The 17,864-nt window shown below is 30.2% G+C and overlaps 1 protein-coding gene across 1 annotated transcript in view; it reads left to right on the plus strand.

The window, feature by feature from the left end:
* Positions 1–17,864, plus strand: part of LOC117181089 — a 39,601-nt gene that overhangs the window by 5,623 nt on the left and 16,114 nt on the right. Inside the window, exons 5-10 of the mRNA XM_033373657.1 lie at positions 593–1,326; positions 4,750–4,901; positions 4,998–5,507; positions 7,401–7,889; positions 11,365–11,909; positions 15,863–16,420. Of these exons, the coding sequence (XP_033229548.1) occupies positions 593–1,326; positions 4,750–4,901; positions 4,998–5,507; positions 7,401–7,889; positions 11,365–11,909; positions 15,863–16,420 (2,988 nt within the window). The remainder of the gene's footprint in view (positions 1–592; positions 1,327–4,749; positions 4,902–4,997; positions 5,508–7,400; positions 7,890–11,364; positions 11,910–15,862; positions 16,421–17,864) is intronic.

Genomic DNA, 17,864 nt, shown 5'->3' on the forward strand with positions numbered 1-17,864 from the left:
TGAGGGAAGTAAGGAAAGGGGCCTTAAGAAAAGAGAAGTAGGGAAAGTGAGAGGAAGGGAATTTTGAAAGGGTAGACAGGTAGACGAAAGGAGAGTAGAGAAAGTTAAGTAAGGAGTAAGATGGTAGGTAAATGGAGTTTTGTAGAAGCATTAAGGTGAAGTGAGTGGTGAGATAGTAGGGAATTGAAGACTATACTCTCTATAGGGAGCGTAATGAAGAGAAAGTAAGGGAAACAAGGAATATGGAAGTAGAGGTGGTAGGATTAAGGAGGGACGGGACTTGAGAGGTGACGAGCAAAGTTGTGATAGGGAAAGTGAAGGAGGAATAAGTAGGGAAACACGGGAAAGGATAGTATGGGGAGTGAGAGAAGGGGCATCATGAAAGGAAAGGAAAAGTAGGAGAAAGGAGGATGAATTATAGAAGGGGAGGGAACGTAGAAAAAGGAAGGGAGAATTATAGGAGAGGGAGATATGAGCAACTGAGTTAGCATCTTAATATGCTACGAAACCCTTTTTTCTAGAGGCGCGGCACCTAATTTGAATAATTTTACTATTTAATTTTGATAAGAGCTCCATGTTTTAATTCGAATAGCCTCAAAATGATGTCATGACGTCGCCACTTTCCCCATCATCGCCACTAAATTTTTCCGGCACTTTTCCAATCCTATCCAACAATACAAAAATTGTGAAAAAAGTGGGAGGATATCGACCAGCCAGTGTTTTGCTTCGTAATTTGAGTTCAGAAAGTGAATCTGATTCCGGAAATGACAAGATCCTTCAAAACCTGATGGAAGTTCGTTTGAAAGCTAGAGATGAATTAACCAAAATTCAGTCAAAAGTTCTCATACAAGCCAATCCTCAATCATCAATTAATTCAAATTCCAGTTCTACAAAATTCAGAGAAAGGAATTTTCTTTCAAACAAGGAAGCGTTTTTGAATTCCGCGGAAAATTCTGCTCGAATAAGTGAAAATGATACAAACTATGTCAGTGATTTTGAAGAAATTTCAAAAAATCGAAGAATGGAAAAACAAAATTTCGCAAGAAATCCAGTATCTACCTTCAGATCACCAAGGAAATTTTATTCCGAATACAATAAAAGCTTTACTTCCAATCCAACATCTGCTAGGAGTGAACCAATTACAATTGATCGTCGTGCTAATAGAATAAATTCTTTCATTTATTCAAGGAGTAACAAAACTTCAAACGAAAACTCTCCTTACTTAACAAAATCTGCCTTCAGCAGTGGAAGATCGGAAATTAAATTCAGAAAGGAAAATTCAAATTTAGGAAATAACAAAATGAGAGTTCCTGCTTTGGCAATAAGGTAAAAATATAAATTTTTGTTTTGATTTTTATTTCTTTCAAACTTGTAGTCACAAAATCTCGCGGACGTTATGTTGTGTGAAGACTGATTGGTTGCCATAGTGTATGAATATATAACTTCTAGTGGATGTTTTCAGTTTGTTTATTAATTAATTAACATTGCGAATTATCTGCACCATCAATTTTGATAACACACTATAATTTGTCAACTTTTTGACTCTTTTAAAGAGATGACAAAAATAAAATTTTCAATGATTTAGGTTTTATTTTATACTAATCATTTTAAGTTTTGAAAAGTTCAAAATATGTTGATTAGAAGTTATGGAAGAATTCGGAAACAAGAAAGAATTTTTAAAGGTTTCGGAAGAATAAAAAAATCTTAAGTTTCCTGGGAAAACTTTAAATGACTTTTTAGCTTTAAAGATAAATTTTAATTAAAAATTGACAAAGATTTTTAAACATTTCAAATGACTTCTTGAAATTTCGAAGAACAATATAGAAGATTTTAAAGCTAAATTTTTCATGTTTCCAAAATTAGAAAATTTTAGAAAAATTCATGTAAGTTTTAAGAGATATTTAGCAATTTTAAAATGATTTAAAAATAATTTACAATTTGTAAGGATTTAAGAAATTTCAAAGTAGATTTTTAAGGACTTTCAGAAAAGCTTTTTTAAGAATTTTGAAAAGTTTCAAGAGAATAAAACAATTTTTTAATACTCCTACAAAAAAATTGATGATTTTTTACTTTGAAACATTAATTTTGAGAGAATATTTAAGAAGATTCTCCAAAATTTACAAACAAGAATCTGGAAGGTTTTAAGGCAGTTTTTTAATTAGGCAATGTTTTTTTACTTTGAGTAAAAACTCAAATCAGTTAAGAAGTTGTTTAAAACATTTAGAAGCTTCGAAAAGATTTAGAAATAATTTAAAATGTGAACAGATTTTTAAAATTTGTAAACAAAATGTAGATTTTTGAAGATTACGATAGAAAATTTAAAAGCTTTTTAAAATTTTTCAAAGGTGTGAAGAAAATTAAAAAAATTCTTTAAATTCCTAGGCAAATTTTGAAATTATTTTTATTTAAAAAAATTAATTCAGTGTAAATATTTAGGAAGATTTTAAAATGTACAAAAAAGTATCTGGAAAATTATAAGGAATGCGTTTTTCATTTCGCAGATTTTTTTTGATAGGGAAAATTCGAATAATTCTATAAGGTTTTTAGAAGGTTTACAAGTTTTTTTAAGGGTTTCAAGAAATATTAAACAAATTGTAGAGTTTTTAAGTTTTCAAACTAAAATTTAGATACGTTTTAAAATTTTTGAAAGGTCCCAAAAGAATCAATGCAGTTTTCTTAAAATTCCGGAGCAAATTTAAAGTGTCTTTTACTTTGAAAAATTAATTTTCAGAGAATATTTAAAAAGATTTCCAAAATTGCCACAAATTTTTCTGGAAGAGTTTAAGGCATCTTTTCATTGGGCAACATTTATTTTTAAATTTGAGAAAAACTTAAAATATTAAAAAAATGAGTGAAAAGATTTAGAAGTTTCAAAAAGTTTTAAAAAGAATTGTAGCTTTGAACAGATTTAAACAATTTTTAACAAAATTTAGATTTTTTTAAGATTTGGATAAAAATTTTTTAATTTTTTAAACATTTTTTTAAGGTTTCAACGGAATGAAATTTTTTTCAAATTCCTAGGTAAATTTTAAATTATTTTAAATACGAAAATTGAATTTATAGTGAATATTTCAAAATATTTCAAAATATTTTCGAAATTTACCAAAGAGAATTTGGAAGGTTTTAAGGCAACGTTACTAATTTCGCAGATTTTTTAAAATCTAGTTCTAAATGTATATTTAAAAAGATTTAAAAAGATTTAAAAAGATTTAAAAAGATTTCCCAAAATTTGCAAAAAAAATCTGAAAGATTTAAAATCTTCCAGATTCTATTTGCAAATTTTTGACAAATTTAAATTTGAAAATTTTTCTATTTTGCAGAATTTTTCTCAATTTTAGGAAAAATTTAAATCATTAAAACAGATATTTAGAAGGTTTAAACGTTTTTAAAGGATGTTAAACAATTTTTAAAAATGTAGACTTTCAGAGATTTTGAAAATATTTTCCGAATGTTTCAAGACTTGAAACAAATTTTCTAAAATTCGAATATTTGAAAAGCTTTAGTTTAAATGTTTAGAAATTTATGATTTTTCTTTAAATTTGAGAAAAAACTCGAATTATTTTCAAAGGATATTTTATTTAAGATTAATATTTTACGAATTTTGAAAGGTTTTAAGAGAATTACATTTTTTTAGTTTCAAGAATAAATTTTAATTGATAAATATTTCAAAGCAGTTCAAATGATTTCTTGAAATTTCGAATAAGAATATAGAAGATTTTCAAGCAAAAATGTCAAATTTCCAAAATTAGAACATTTTAAAAAAGATTTGAGTAAGTTTGAGAGATATTTAGAAGTTTCAAAAAGATGCAAAATTAATCAAAAATGTATACGTTTAAAATTTTCTAAAACAAATTTTTGAAAATTTGTAAAAAAAGAAGCTTTTGAATAGTTTGAATAGATTAAAAAAAATTTAACAAAATGTAGAATTATGAAGATTTTGCAGCAAAAAATTAAAAGCTTTTCAAAAATTCTGGAAGTTTTCAAGAAAATGATAACATTTTCTTCAAATTCCTAAGAAAATTTAAACTGTTTTTTTTTTGTTTCGAAAAACTAATTTAAGGCGAATATTTTGATAAAATTTAAAACTTTACAAAATATTTACTTTGTATATTTGTTATATTTATTTTGAAATATATATGCTTAGAAAATATTTAAACATGTTTTAAAGCATTTCAAAATTTTCAAAAAAGAACCTGAAAGATTTAAGGTAACTTCTTTAATTTTGCATTATTCTCGAAACTTTAGGAAAAATTCCAATGTTTGAAAAGCTATTTGGGAAGTTTAAAAGTTTATGCAATTTTTTTTAATTTTGGGAAAAATTAGAATTACTTTGAAAATATATTTGATTTAAGATTTTTATTTTAAGAATTTTGAAATGTTTCAAAAGAAGAAATAAAGTTCCTTAAGATTCCCGGAAATTTTGTAATGACTTTTTTATTTTTTAAATTAATTTTTTTAAATTTGAAAATATTTAGAAATAATACAAAAGATTTTAAAACATTTTGAAAACAAAACCTGGCTCGAACTTTTCATAATAATTTTGTAAAATCCTCTAAAATAAAAAAATTTTCTTAAAAATTTTGTAGATTCTTTCTCGACACATCTGACATCTTTCAAAATCTTTGAATTTTCTCAAGAATCTTAAAAAAATTATATTCATATAACTTTGAAAACAAACTGATAATACATATTATTTTTAAAAACTTAAAAAAAAACCATTCGAAATCTGTTAAATCTTTAATTATTTAGATCCCACGATTTATCTCCTTCTATAAGCAGTAAAGAAAAAGAAAATCAACAATCCCTGAATATGAGAGCTTTGGTTACAGCTCTTTCTGATGTTTCCTTAAAACGAGAAAATGCATTTGAGGATTCTGGAAATTCTCGTTCTGAACATTCGGGTCTGATAAATTACAAAAAATCTATTTCCTTAATGAAAACTTTGTAAACCGTTTATAATTAAATAAAAACCTTTGCCCAATACATGTTTTTTACAGAAAATAGTACAGGAAATAGACAATTTCAAAGAAGCGCAAGATCCACTTATTCCAAAACTCTACTTTCTTCAAACTCTCCATCACCAGCTTTTCAAAAAACCTCTACCAGAATCCCTGACAGATTTATCACAGAATCTAAGCAGTCATATAAAAATTCTGAATTGAATATCCAGAAATCGATTTCTTCGACCGGAAAAGAATCTTCAATTTCCACAGCAAAGAAAATTGAAAAAACAAGGATGGATTTTTTGTTAGAGAAACGCTTCCCCGAAAGTTCACGTTTTGGAAAACATCAACTAAAAGCATCATACAAAAATCAGGAAAAATTGGAAATTCTTACGAATATTTTAACTTCGAGGACAGAATATTCAGAAGTTAAAAGTTCAAGAGATAAAAGAAGTGTGCGATCCTTTGAATTCGCATCTTCGGATCTTAGAACCACAAAAGAGGATTGCTCGTACGTCTTGAAAAAAGAAAATTCGAGTTCAGAATCAATTCAGAATCCACAAAGTAATTTATATAATTGAAAACAAACAACTTTTCTTTTGTTTGACGCAATTTTTGAATGAAAATATTATTTTATTTTGTAGTAATAAAAAAATAAATAAGATAATAAATATATAAAAATAAAATATAATTTTAATTTCTGCAGTCAAATGAACCCTAATGAAAAAGTATCATGGGAAAATGATTATAAGCCTTTCATAATTTTTTAATAAAATCAAAAATTGTATAAAAATTATGAGTTGAATACCTCTGAACGATTTTCTCTGAAAAACATATTTTTTCGTATTGAAAATACCACTTTTCAACGAAAAACTCTAACATAACATTATAACAAAAAATTATTCCAAGCTTTAGATCTTGGTCAAAATTTAATTACTTTTATTTAAAATAACCGATTTCCGTTATAAAACCGTTGACTTGACTATAATTCTTTTTAAAACAGTAAGCCTTCTTTGAAATCAATAGCAATATTTGAGGTGAAAACAGCGAGCTTAACCTACAATTGTACACGAAATTTAAACATCTTTAAAATCTACGAACTTTTGTACTAAAAATATCAATTTCCAATTTAAAACACTAACATAACCTAAAATTGATTGAAGTAGCATAATCTTCTGCGAAATCTGATTTTTTAAATTATCAATACCAAGTTCTGACAAAAAGCATTAACAAAATAGACAATTTTCCAATATTCTCAATCTTTTTAAAATTATAATGATTTTTGTGTGAATTAAAATATGAATTTTGAGGTTGAATGCCCACGTAACCTAAAATTTAAAAAAAAATCATATGTAAATAAATGTAAATTTCAGCCGAAAAACACTAATAAAATCCGAAATTGTTTAAATATGTAAATTTCGTGATTGTAAACAAAAAATTATAGGGCTTAAATCTTATGATTTTTGTTTATAAATAACAACGTGCTGTTCAGAATCGTAAAATAAAATAACCGATTTTCCGTGAAAAATGTTAATACGATTTAAAAATGTTCAAAAAAAGAAAATCTTTTTTGGACTATAATGTTTTTTATTTTAAATTACCAATTTTTGGCGTATAACTTAACCTACAATACTTCATAAATGATTAATCTTTAAGATTTAAAGATTTTTGTTTTAAAATATCAATCTGCCGTAGAAAACACGCGAGCAAACCCGGAAAAGGTAAATTGTTAAGAAATGTGCAATCTTTGAACTACAATGTTTTATTAAAAATATCAATTTTCATAGACGGTGTAATTGCTAACATAACCTAAAATTGTTGCAAGTTGGGAATCTACGTAATGATTTTTGTTTAAAAATGTTAATTTCCACCGAAAAGCATTAACAAAACCCATGCATAATATTTTCAATAATTTATGAGATAATTTAAATAGTTAAATCTTCAAGCTCAAACGAATTTCTTCGAAGAAATTTCAACAAAAAGTACGTTTTCAACCATAAGGTCGAATTAAAAAAAAGAGATTTGAAATTTTTAAAAAATTGAATTTTCAAGGCAAAAAGACGGAAAAAACAAAATTTTAACAGAAACAGTTTAATCCTCAACCAATTCTCAGTTTAAAAAAATTTTGTTAAAAAAAAACACGATTTGAAAACCAGTTGAATTCAACCATAAAAGATGATTTTTTAACGAAAAAAAGATTCCGGTTCCAATTACGGTCACGATTGCAACCGTGGACCAATCAGCGCGGATCGTTCTGCATGCTAATTGGTCGACGGCTCCAATCGTAACCGAAATCGGAACCGGGAACCTTATTGGTAGATTTAAGTTTGTAAATGTAAGATATAAAACAACTTCAAGTATTGAAAAAACAATATTTTTTATATATTGGATTGATAGTACTCGTTGAAAACATTTAAAAAATCATTTATTTTTTAAATAATTAAAATATTACTTCAGCAGATTTTGGACAGCGAGGATCGAAAGTTGTGGACCAGGCAGAAATATTTTCAATCGAGAACTTATCGTGTGAAAATCACCTTCCAATTGACGAATGCAATCTATCTAGAATCCATGGAAAATCAGACGATGGAGAGAATAAAGAAGAGATTTTGAGTGACGAATTTTCTAGTCAAGCTTCATCTACTGAAAGTCATCCAGAAAAAAATGATTTTGAAATGGAAATGTCTTCTATCACTGAGACACCATTTAAACTTGATCCCATTACTGTTTTAAAAACATCCGAGCAATTTTTGTTCACATCTCCATTGGAAGATTCAGAATCTTCGATTCCAATAAAATCGGATAATCCAAATGCATTTATTTTACCAAGGTACATGAAAGATAATTTACTTGGAGATTGTAAGAAGCTCGAAGAGAATTCCCCTCGCGGAAATTTGGATCGATTATTTCCGGATATGAAAGAAAAGGTGATTCAAATACAACCAGGTAAATTACATTGATAGAGGATCACTTAGAGTTCTTACATTTTGTAGAATTTGAGTTCGGGTTATATAAGTGATAATGTGATAGAATTTAGGAGAATTTAAAAGATTTTATTATTTTCAAAAATACACTGAAACCTCGATTAATTAAACCTGGGTTAACGACGTTCCTAGAATTTCAGTCCTCTGAATTTGGTGATGCAAGGGCCGCGGGACCGGCAGACACAAATTATTCACACGGCCCTGAATGTTTACGTTTGCATTCCGTAAATTTACGATCAAGGCCACTTCAAGACATGCCCAAAACCGTACTTAAATCCAGGTTCCATTGTATTGTTATCGTTTACGTTTATATAAACTAGGAATACCATCAAAGTTCGATTTCGGGTATGGTCCTAAATGACCTTTACTTAAATCGAACATAACCTTCACTTGTTCCGAACGGAAACATTCAGGGGCGTGTGAACCATTTATGTTGGATTAAGACGGATACTAACAACTAACAAAGTCAACGCGCTGAGATTACTGACCGCTTTGTCACTACGCTTTTCTTTGACACGCATGACTGAGTATCGCCTATCTCTTGGTCCCGTGGTGCCCGCAACGCCAAAATACTGAAGACTCAAATTCTAGGAACCATTTAAAGGGGAGATATTTAAACAGTACTCCCAGCGCAGTTAATTATGAGTTATTCACTTGTATAAATACAGAGAAGTCTCGCATATTTCAAGTCGCATCTATTTTAAGTCCCCCAAACTCGGCTATTTGAAATTACGCAGTTCCGTCACCTCACACCACTTTTCCTGTACGGCATGTACGGTCAGGCATGGGTCAGTGTCTGACAAATTTAAAAGAGGACCGAAGAGCGGGAAACCCTCGTTGATTTGAATTGAGTATTTAGCATGACGTAATGGGAATCGAAACATTTTTGAAAAAATACTCTAAACGTAAAAGTAAGTCATAAATATACGAATATTAATATTTTTCAAGTGTGTAATGTATTTTCTCAGTCAAGTTCCATTCTTTTGTTAATTGACGAACTTTCAGTATCATATTAAAATAAAATATCCAAAATTTCAGGTTAGTGTATCGGATCGGGTACTTTAATCTCAAATTTCGTATAGTTGATTGTATTTCGTGACTTGAAAAATATTTCTATTCAGACCTTTATAACTTATCTTTACGTTCAGAATATTTTCTTAAAAAACGCGTACGCAATCCCATGCGCAGTCCTTCCTGACCTTTCCACATATCCTAGCTTGACCGTAACATCATGCTACAATACTCACTATTCCGCGAAATATCTGAGTCGTCTTTTGATTCTGTTATATTGATTTTTAGTTGGAAAATTGTACGATTTTAAGTGAATGCTATATTTGTCATCTCGCACGTCAGCGAAAACACTTTTAAAACACTGAAATGCATGCAGTGATGATAACGAAGCGCAATTTTTTCAAAACTGCGCATTAACGAAAAAGCGCGGATCTATTTAAAATTACAAAGTATAAACTTGCAATATTACATTGTTAATAAATTATTTAAACAGATAATCTATCTCTTAAATTCAATTTTAATAATTTTTTAAAAGTAAACATTTGTTTTAAATATTTATCTGTATTATTATTGATAGTATTTATTTCAAATAGACCCACGCTTTTCGGTATATGAACAGATGAAAAAGTTGCTTATAACGCGCGCATCAATGCAAGACCGGGACAGTCAATAAACGTCGCTTGACAAAAATAACCTGACGACTCGCGTCAGAAGAGGGGGTCTTGAAAGTCTCGAATTTCAACGCTTCGCAGCCCTTGAAATAGGCGAGACTTCTCTGTATATTGATAAATAAATAATTAAACATAGACAAAATTGTACGGTAAAATATTAAAACTTTGTATGATCTTTCTCATAAATCTTCAAAGAGTCTATGCACCGGTTATATTCTCGGTAATATTCTCATTATGGTTAAAGTTTTCAAAGTAATATAGGTTTACTACAAAATTCCGATTCCGAAATTTCCTGACTACTTCCTGACCGTTCTAAATCTTCCTTTCAAGTATAAAACAAACCATACTTTCTGGAGTTTAATTAATGTTTATAGAAAAAATGTTTGTTTAAAAAAATTGAAACAAAAAGTGGAATATTTAACATAAAAATAGAATAGTTATTTTAAAAAAGATATTTTCAATTAACGGAACAAATGTTCAACTAATGAGATTACTTTTCTATCAAAGATAAATTGTCAATAAAAGAATTAATTTTCAACCAAATATAACAAAAATTCAATGAAAGTGTTAAATTTTCAATAAAACAGATTAGTTTTTAAAGAAAAAGAATTAAGTTCTATCAAAAAAGATACATTTTCAACAGAAAAGGGAACAGTTAAACTCTCCATTAAAAAAATAAATTTTCAATATGAAAAACTGATTTTTAAGCACCAACAAAATTAATTTACAACTAAAACAGTTTAATTTTTAACCAAGAAGAATCATTCTTGACCAAAGAAAAGATTAATTTGGTACAAAATACATGAATTTTTAACCAAGTATATGAAATTTTAAAGAAATTTTTAGCGCAATAGTCACATTTTCAACAAACTACAGGAATTTTCAAGCAAATAGTTTGATTTTCAACTAAAGATGATAAATTATGAAGCAAACAAGGAAAAGTTCAATTTAGAAAAATTAAAGAATTGACATAACAAAAATTTTAAAATAAAATAATTTTTAATCAAATAAATACTTTTTGACAAATAAAATGTTTCTGAACTAAAATAAATCATCAAACAAAAAAATTAATTTTTAAAAAAGTATTTTTACTTTCAATTAAGTGGGTGAATTTTCAACCAAAAAAGTTGAATTCGCAACAAAAATGGCAATTTTTAACCAAGTACTTTAATTTTCCAACAGTTTAATTTATTTTTAATAATAAAAAAAATTCAACCCCAATACTTTTCAACAAAAAAAAAAAGATTTTTTAACCAAAAAGATCAACTTTAAATCTAGTAGATTAATTTTATACTAACGACTAATGTTGGATTAGTCAACTAATTTACAACCAAACATGGAATAATTAAAAAATAGTTAAAAAAACAAACAAATTGTTTTCTACAGAAATAATGAGTCACCAACTAAAAAAATTAATTTTTAACAAAGTAGTACAATTTTCTACCCAAGGGCAGTTGAATTCAACCAAAAAGAAAATTAACGATATAAAATAAATGAATTGTTAACACAAAAAGAGGAATTTTCATCAACAAAAAAACAGTGCATTTTTGACCAAAAAGATTGACTTTTTAATGAAATTGTTGAATTTGCAACAAAATAATCAAAATCAATTTAACTTTAGTTGATGCAAAATTCCATGACTCTGTCAGGTTTTTCCCTAACATTCCCTGGCTTTCCCTGATTTGTATAAACATGATTATATTTAAATTAATTATAATTAATAAAAAATTTCCTGATAATATTATTTATTTTAAGTGCTAAAGCCTGCAGCAGAAGAATCCGAAAACCGAGAATATCAGCAATCAAATTTTCAAAATCAGAGTGACAAAGATGGAATTTCTGACGATTCTCTCATCAACAACAGGATGCTTGAATCCTGCATGAGAGATTCGAATCAACAAGAACAAAGATTTCATGGCAGAGAAATTGACGAAAAACACACTCGTGAATTAACTAAGCCTCACTGTCAAAAACCAAAAATTGTAGATTTGAGAACCAAATATTTTATTCCTGAATCAGGAAAAGATACGAGAGAAAGAAATTATTTGAATTTAATAGAGAGTAGTACCTCCTTCAATTCAATGAAACTCGCCAAATCTGAAAGTACAGCAATTCTTTCCATGTCGATTGATCATCCAAACTTGCCTTCTAAAAGTTCTTCTTCGATGTCAAAATTGACTTGTCTTTTAGATTCAATGAAAAAAGAAAACCAGGATCGATTTCCTTTCACGATATCCGAAAGTACCAGTCGAAATTATTCGAAATTCAAAGTTGAAAATGAACAAGACCGTAAAAGCGAGGTAGACTATTATATAATTAAACTGGAAGTTGGAATTATGACCGGCTTCTGACATTGCTCGCATAGGTCTCGGACATAAATCCAGACACTCCGAACATAAACAGACAGGAACGCGTGAATCATTTCTGTTGAATTTACACGGATGAAGTAATCTGATGCAATGATACTCTATTCCCAGAGAGATAACCTACATCTTTTAACCGCATCTTTACGTATTTTTGCGGAGATACTGTCAAAAAAGGAGTTGCATGAATGAAAATGTTCAATATTGAACGTATTACATTGTCCGTCTGTAGGCTATTCTCCCGGGGAATAGAGTATATACTCTATTCACCGAGACAATAAACATCAGACGCGCATCTTTACGTATTTGGGCGAAGATACTGCCAAAGAATTAGTTGCCTGAATGAAAATATTCAATATTGAAGCAGACACTCAATTTTTTATGACATTCAGGGAGCGTGCGGGGCAAGTTTTTTTTCAGAAAGTATCGCTCACAGCATACAGGCCTACCATAACTGCGCAAAGTGGAAGTAAGATTGTCTGTTGGTAGGCTATTCTCTCGGGCAATAGAGTATATACTCTATTACCCAAAAGAATAATCTGTAGACGCGCATCTTTACGTATTTGGGCGAAGATACTCTCAAAGAATGAGTTTCCTGGATGAAAATATTCAATATTGAAGCAGGCACTCCATTTTTTATGATGTTCAGGGAGCATGCAGGGCAAGTTTCTTTGAGAAAGTATCGCTCACAGCAGACAGGCCTACAATAGCTGCGCAAAGTGGACGTAAGTTGGTCCGCCTGTAGATTATCTTTCGGGGAATAGAGTAAAAGTCACGGAGAGTGTGGCCCTCCTGCTTGTTTTTCAAGCTTCACTGAGCAAACCTACGTTGCCCCACACATCACAAAACTGCCGCAGCAATATTATGCGTACGCTACACTCTAAATTTGAAACAGTCAAAAGTGACTGATTCGCAGTCAATTTTGACTAAATAAAAAAATGCGGATTTGGCGACTGATTTAGTCTTTAATTACTGCCATTTTATATGGTTAAAGTTTTACATCAAACTTATTTTCAACAAGTAAAACGAATTTTTTACAAAATAGTTTAATTATGAGCTAAAATTATGAATTTGCTACAAAAAAAAAAAATGAATTTGAGACAAAGTAGTTGAACTATCATCCAAAAAATATGAATCTTCACCGAACAAGATTAATTTTTTACCAAAAAGGAAAATTTATAACACAATACAAAAATTTTAAAGCAAAAAGTTAAAATCACAATTGAAATAAAAATTCACCAGAAAAAATTAATTTTTAATTAAACAAGAGATTAATTTTTAAACAACGAAAAAACTATTTTGGGGCTATTCAAAAAATGCGTGATAAATGGAATTTTTTCAGGAACTTCTGACCCTCTCTCCCACCTGCGTGATACTTTTCCCGTTGATCTTAACATGAAGAATGATACTTTGGCAGACCCCCCCCCCCCCCCCCCCCCCCCCCCCCCCCCCCCCCCCCCGCCTAAACATATCCCGCATTTTTTGAATGACCCTTTTCAACGGATTATTTTAATTTTCAACTAAAAACGAGCCATTTTTGGTTAAAAGGCTCAAATTTCAACTGAAATTGTGAAACTTGAGTCAAAAAATTAATTTTTTTTTAACAAAACAGTTCAACTTTCAAAGAAGTATTGGAATTTTCTACACAAAAAATTATTCTTCAGCCCAAGAAATTAATTTTCAACCAATAATAATGAATTTCAAACAAAATATATGAACTTTAAACCAAATAGTTGAATTTCTGACAAAAACGATCAATTTGTAACGGAGTAGCTCAACTTTCAACAAAGTAGTAAAACTTGCAATAAAAAAAGATACATTCTGAACACATAATGTAATACCTCAATTACATTTGACAACCAAATAATAAAATTTTTAACTAAAAAGATTAATTTTCAACAGTATGCATTTTTTTCAACAAGAAAAGATCAATTTTTTACCAAAATTGTAATCGTTCAAATTTCAATCAACACAATTAATTTTCAAATAAAGAAAAAAGTTTCAACTTCATAATAAAATCTTCAACTACGTAATATACTTTATAAGTAAAAATAAAAATTTTTAACAAAAAAATAGTCAATTGTGATAAATTTTAATTATTTATTAAAATGTAGGAATCTTACGAAGAATTTTAGTATTTTTTTTTATAGCAGACGAGTTAGTCACTTCTTTTGAGTAGAAATCATAAATTTTAAGTTCTGATTTAATCATTAATATTGACGGAATGCATCTATTAAAACAGCTGGTTTCTAAGTAAAAATGGCTCATTTTTCAGTTACCACATCCTCTGCTAATTGAATCACTCGTTTGTTTAATTTTTAAGGCACAAATTTAAAACATTATTTCAGTTCTGTAGATTCGAAATTGAATTTTTAAATTTGCGATTTTTTTCCTAAAAAATGTGAATGTGAACTAATCTTTTAAATTTTGTGCACCTAAAATTAGGAACTTGAAACTAAGTTTTCAAAAATGAATTAATAAACCGTAGATAATTATAAAGCGTGTCCAAAAAAGTCTCGAGACAACCAAATAAATCGTTTGGTACAATTTTTTTGGAGAAGGTTGAGGTAATTCTTGAGGTAACTTTTAACGAGGAATGCAGTCGTGACCTTAGTTTTGACCTTGACCATTGCCTACATGCTTATTTCAAGGTCAACTTTATTTATTTTTAAATAGAATGGCCCATTGCTGAGATGGGCAATCGAAAGAGCGTAAAATTTTACATTAAAAAGTGTAGTCAGGTCACAGGTAAGATGTGACCTTGATAGACGTATCAAGGTCATTGAAACTTCGATATGATCTGAACATTTTTTTTGCAAGCTAGCTTGTGAAAATCATCCAATTATCCTATATACTTAATTAGACAATATACATAAAAGAGTGGCCATCGAGTGACCTAGAACATCACCATCAAGTTCAAACCTTAACCTATGGCATGACTACACTTCTCAATGTAAAATGTTGCCTTCTTTCGATTTCCGATGTCAAACAGAGTCGTTTCAATCAAAAAACAAAAAGCGACCTTGATATGACCTTGATGAACCTGGCCAAGATCACTCTATGGTCACTATTCAATCTACATTGTTTAAGTAAGTAAGTAGGGTAAGAGAATGATTTTCACAAGCTAGCTTGCGAAAAATGTTCAGACAATATTAAAGTTTGAATGACCTTGATACAACCATCAAGGTCACACTTTCCTATAACCTGACTAAACTTTTTAACGTAGAATTTTCCGCTCTTTCGATTGCCAATGTCAAAAATGGGCCATTCCATTAAAAAAAACAACGGTGACCTTGTAATAACCATGAAGGTCATGGTCCTAAGGATTTATTTGGCTGTCCCGGGACTTTTTGGACACCCTGTATATAAAGGTCCCAGGTCCTAAGTGCCAAATTTCGGAAATGTGTTATTCATTGGTTTAAAATCATTTTTTTGAACTAACTCATATTTCTTTAGAAGATTAAGGCCAAGTCAATTTAGAAATGCGTCAAAATCAATAGAGATAAGAAATACCTCAAAAATACTTTTTTTTTTGTTTTTGAATAAAAATAAAAAAGTTATGCAGATTTTTGTGTGTAAATATTAATTCTTGGGGATGTGCCGCACCATTGACAAGGGATTTTCTCGGAGGTTGCTGCCTCTTCCAGGATCTTCCTTTCATGTTTTGATATAGTTAAAAAATAGCTCAGAAATATTTCTTTTTTGTGTAAAAAAATCAAACGCATTAACGTTATGACAGTATTTGTGTCTCCTGTGAAATTTTAGTTTTGGTACGAGCGCCCTTAGGCCCCGGGACCCTTCTTCTGATCATTTTAAATTAAAACCCTTTTTGTACATAAAAGCTTTCACAAGCAAAGAATTTTAAATGAAAGTGATTGAATTCTCCACAGGCTCTTTCAGAATTCGAAGAACCAGATGAAATTTCCTACAAGCTGGACATCCACCCCAGCGTCACAAGATTGCCTCTTTCAGGGACGAAACCTCTTCCTTCCGAAATAATAAGCTGTGTTTCCTACGAAAGTCCCTCCCAAACTCGAAATTTCCTACCTCGAATGAGAAGCTACGTTCATCGATTTTCCATGAGTCTGAGAAAGAAAAAACCAAGAAAAAATTCAAAATCCGACCCCATAAAAATGCTCTTTAAAAACTCGGAGTATCGTCACGAATCTGTTGGAAGTTCAGAAGACAGAATGGAATTAAAATTCCTTGAAAAGGTTGTCGAGAATGATAAAGTATCATCAGATTTTAAAAACTCTATAGGAAATCGAAAAAAGGTCACAAATTTCCTAGAAACTTCGGATAAACGTGATCGCAATTTCTTGATTCAACGTTTTGATTCCGAAACTGAAAGTAGTCAACTTGCTGATGTGAAAAGCAGTCGAGCCAAAAGTTCACCAGTGAATATCAAAAGCCGAAGGTGTGGATACTCTGGATTAGAAGAACCTGAGGTACAAATTTGAAGACTATACTCTATTCCCGACAGAATAACCTACAGGCGGACCAACTTACGTTCATTTTGCGCACCTATGGCAGCATTTCTTAAAGAAACTTGTCTCGCAAGTTCTCTGAACGTAATAAAAAATTGATTGTCTGCTTTAATATTGGACACTTTCATTCAGGCAACTCCTTCGACAGTACCTCCGCCCAAATACATAAAGATACGCGTCTGTAGGTTATTCCCTCGGGGAACGGAGTATAGAAAAACATTTAGTGCCCATTTAGCCATTAAGCAAGTGTAGACAAATTCCTAGGGGAGTTGGTCGAAAAATGGACGTAAACAAATTGATTTACAGACTATTAAAATAAAAAAAATTATTTGTTTGATTATAACAACAAAATTGTGTTTTGATGGGTAACGTTTTTAGGGTTTCGTAGCCTCGGACAGAAAACCTTATAGCTTCGGTCGGATGTCCGTTCGACCATTCGTCGTATTTTTTTCAAGGAAATAAAGTGAAGCAAAATGAGGAGAGGGGCGTTAGGGAAAAGGAGGAGAGAGAAATTTGGGAAGTAATAAAAGTGAGGGGGAATGAGTAGGGAAGTAAAGGGAAATAAGTAAATGGGAAGTGGGTAAACGAGAAATGAGGGAAGAAAATTAGGATGAGTGTGGAAAATCAAGGGTTAGATAAGTAGGCAACATTATCGGCGGAGTAGAAAGGGAAGATAAGAAGGAAAGTAGGCGAAGTGAGGGGAAATAATAGAATGTGGAATCGAAGTATGCAAGTAGCAGAAGTGAGGAAAAATGAGAGGAAGGGACATTTCGGAAATAGGAAAAGTGAAGGGGAATGAGTGGGGAAGCGATGGAAAGAGAAATGAGGGTGGGAAAGTAGGGAAAGTAATAAAAAAAGAGAGATAGGTAAGTAGGAGGAATGATGGAAAGAGAAGTACGGGAAGATGAAGAGAAGGGAAGTAGGAGACACGAGGGGAGGGAAAGTAAATGAAATGAGGGGTCGAAACTTAGAGGAAATGAGGAATAATGAAGGAATCGAAAGCATGGCAACTAAGAGGAGGAAGAAGTTGGGAAAACGGTGAAACGAAGTATGAAGTGAAGGGAAAGAATGGTTTGAACGACTCGATTAACGTATTAATAAGCTACGAAACCCCTATTTGTAGGCGTGCGGCACCTACTTCGACCAATTTTTTTCATATAATAGGACTCTTTCAAACATACATACGGAACATGAAGCAACTATGCAGAAAAGATTTTCAATTGCAGCAACAAATGTTAGAAAAATTTATAAAATTATTATAAACAAATAAGACATAAAAATGTTTCGTGGTGATTGGCAGTGATTCGTCTCTTGATTCCCACTAAATTTTAAGAAAATTATGCACAAAGAGTTTTTTCCGTTTAAATGATAAAATTTAATAAATCATTTGTTATTTTATGAACAT

This window comes from Belonocnema kinseyi, chromosome 10 (assembly GCF_010883055.1).
Source record: "Belonocnema kinseyi isolate 2016_QV_RU_SX_M_011 chromosome 10, B_treatae_v1, whole genome shotgun sequence".
NCBI classification, from domain to species: Eukaryota; Metazoa; Arthropoda; class Insecta; order Hymenoptera; family Cynipidae; genus Belonocnema; species Belonocnema kinseyi.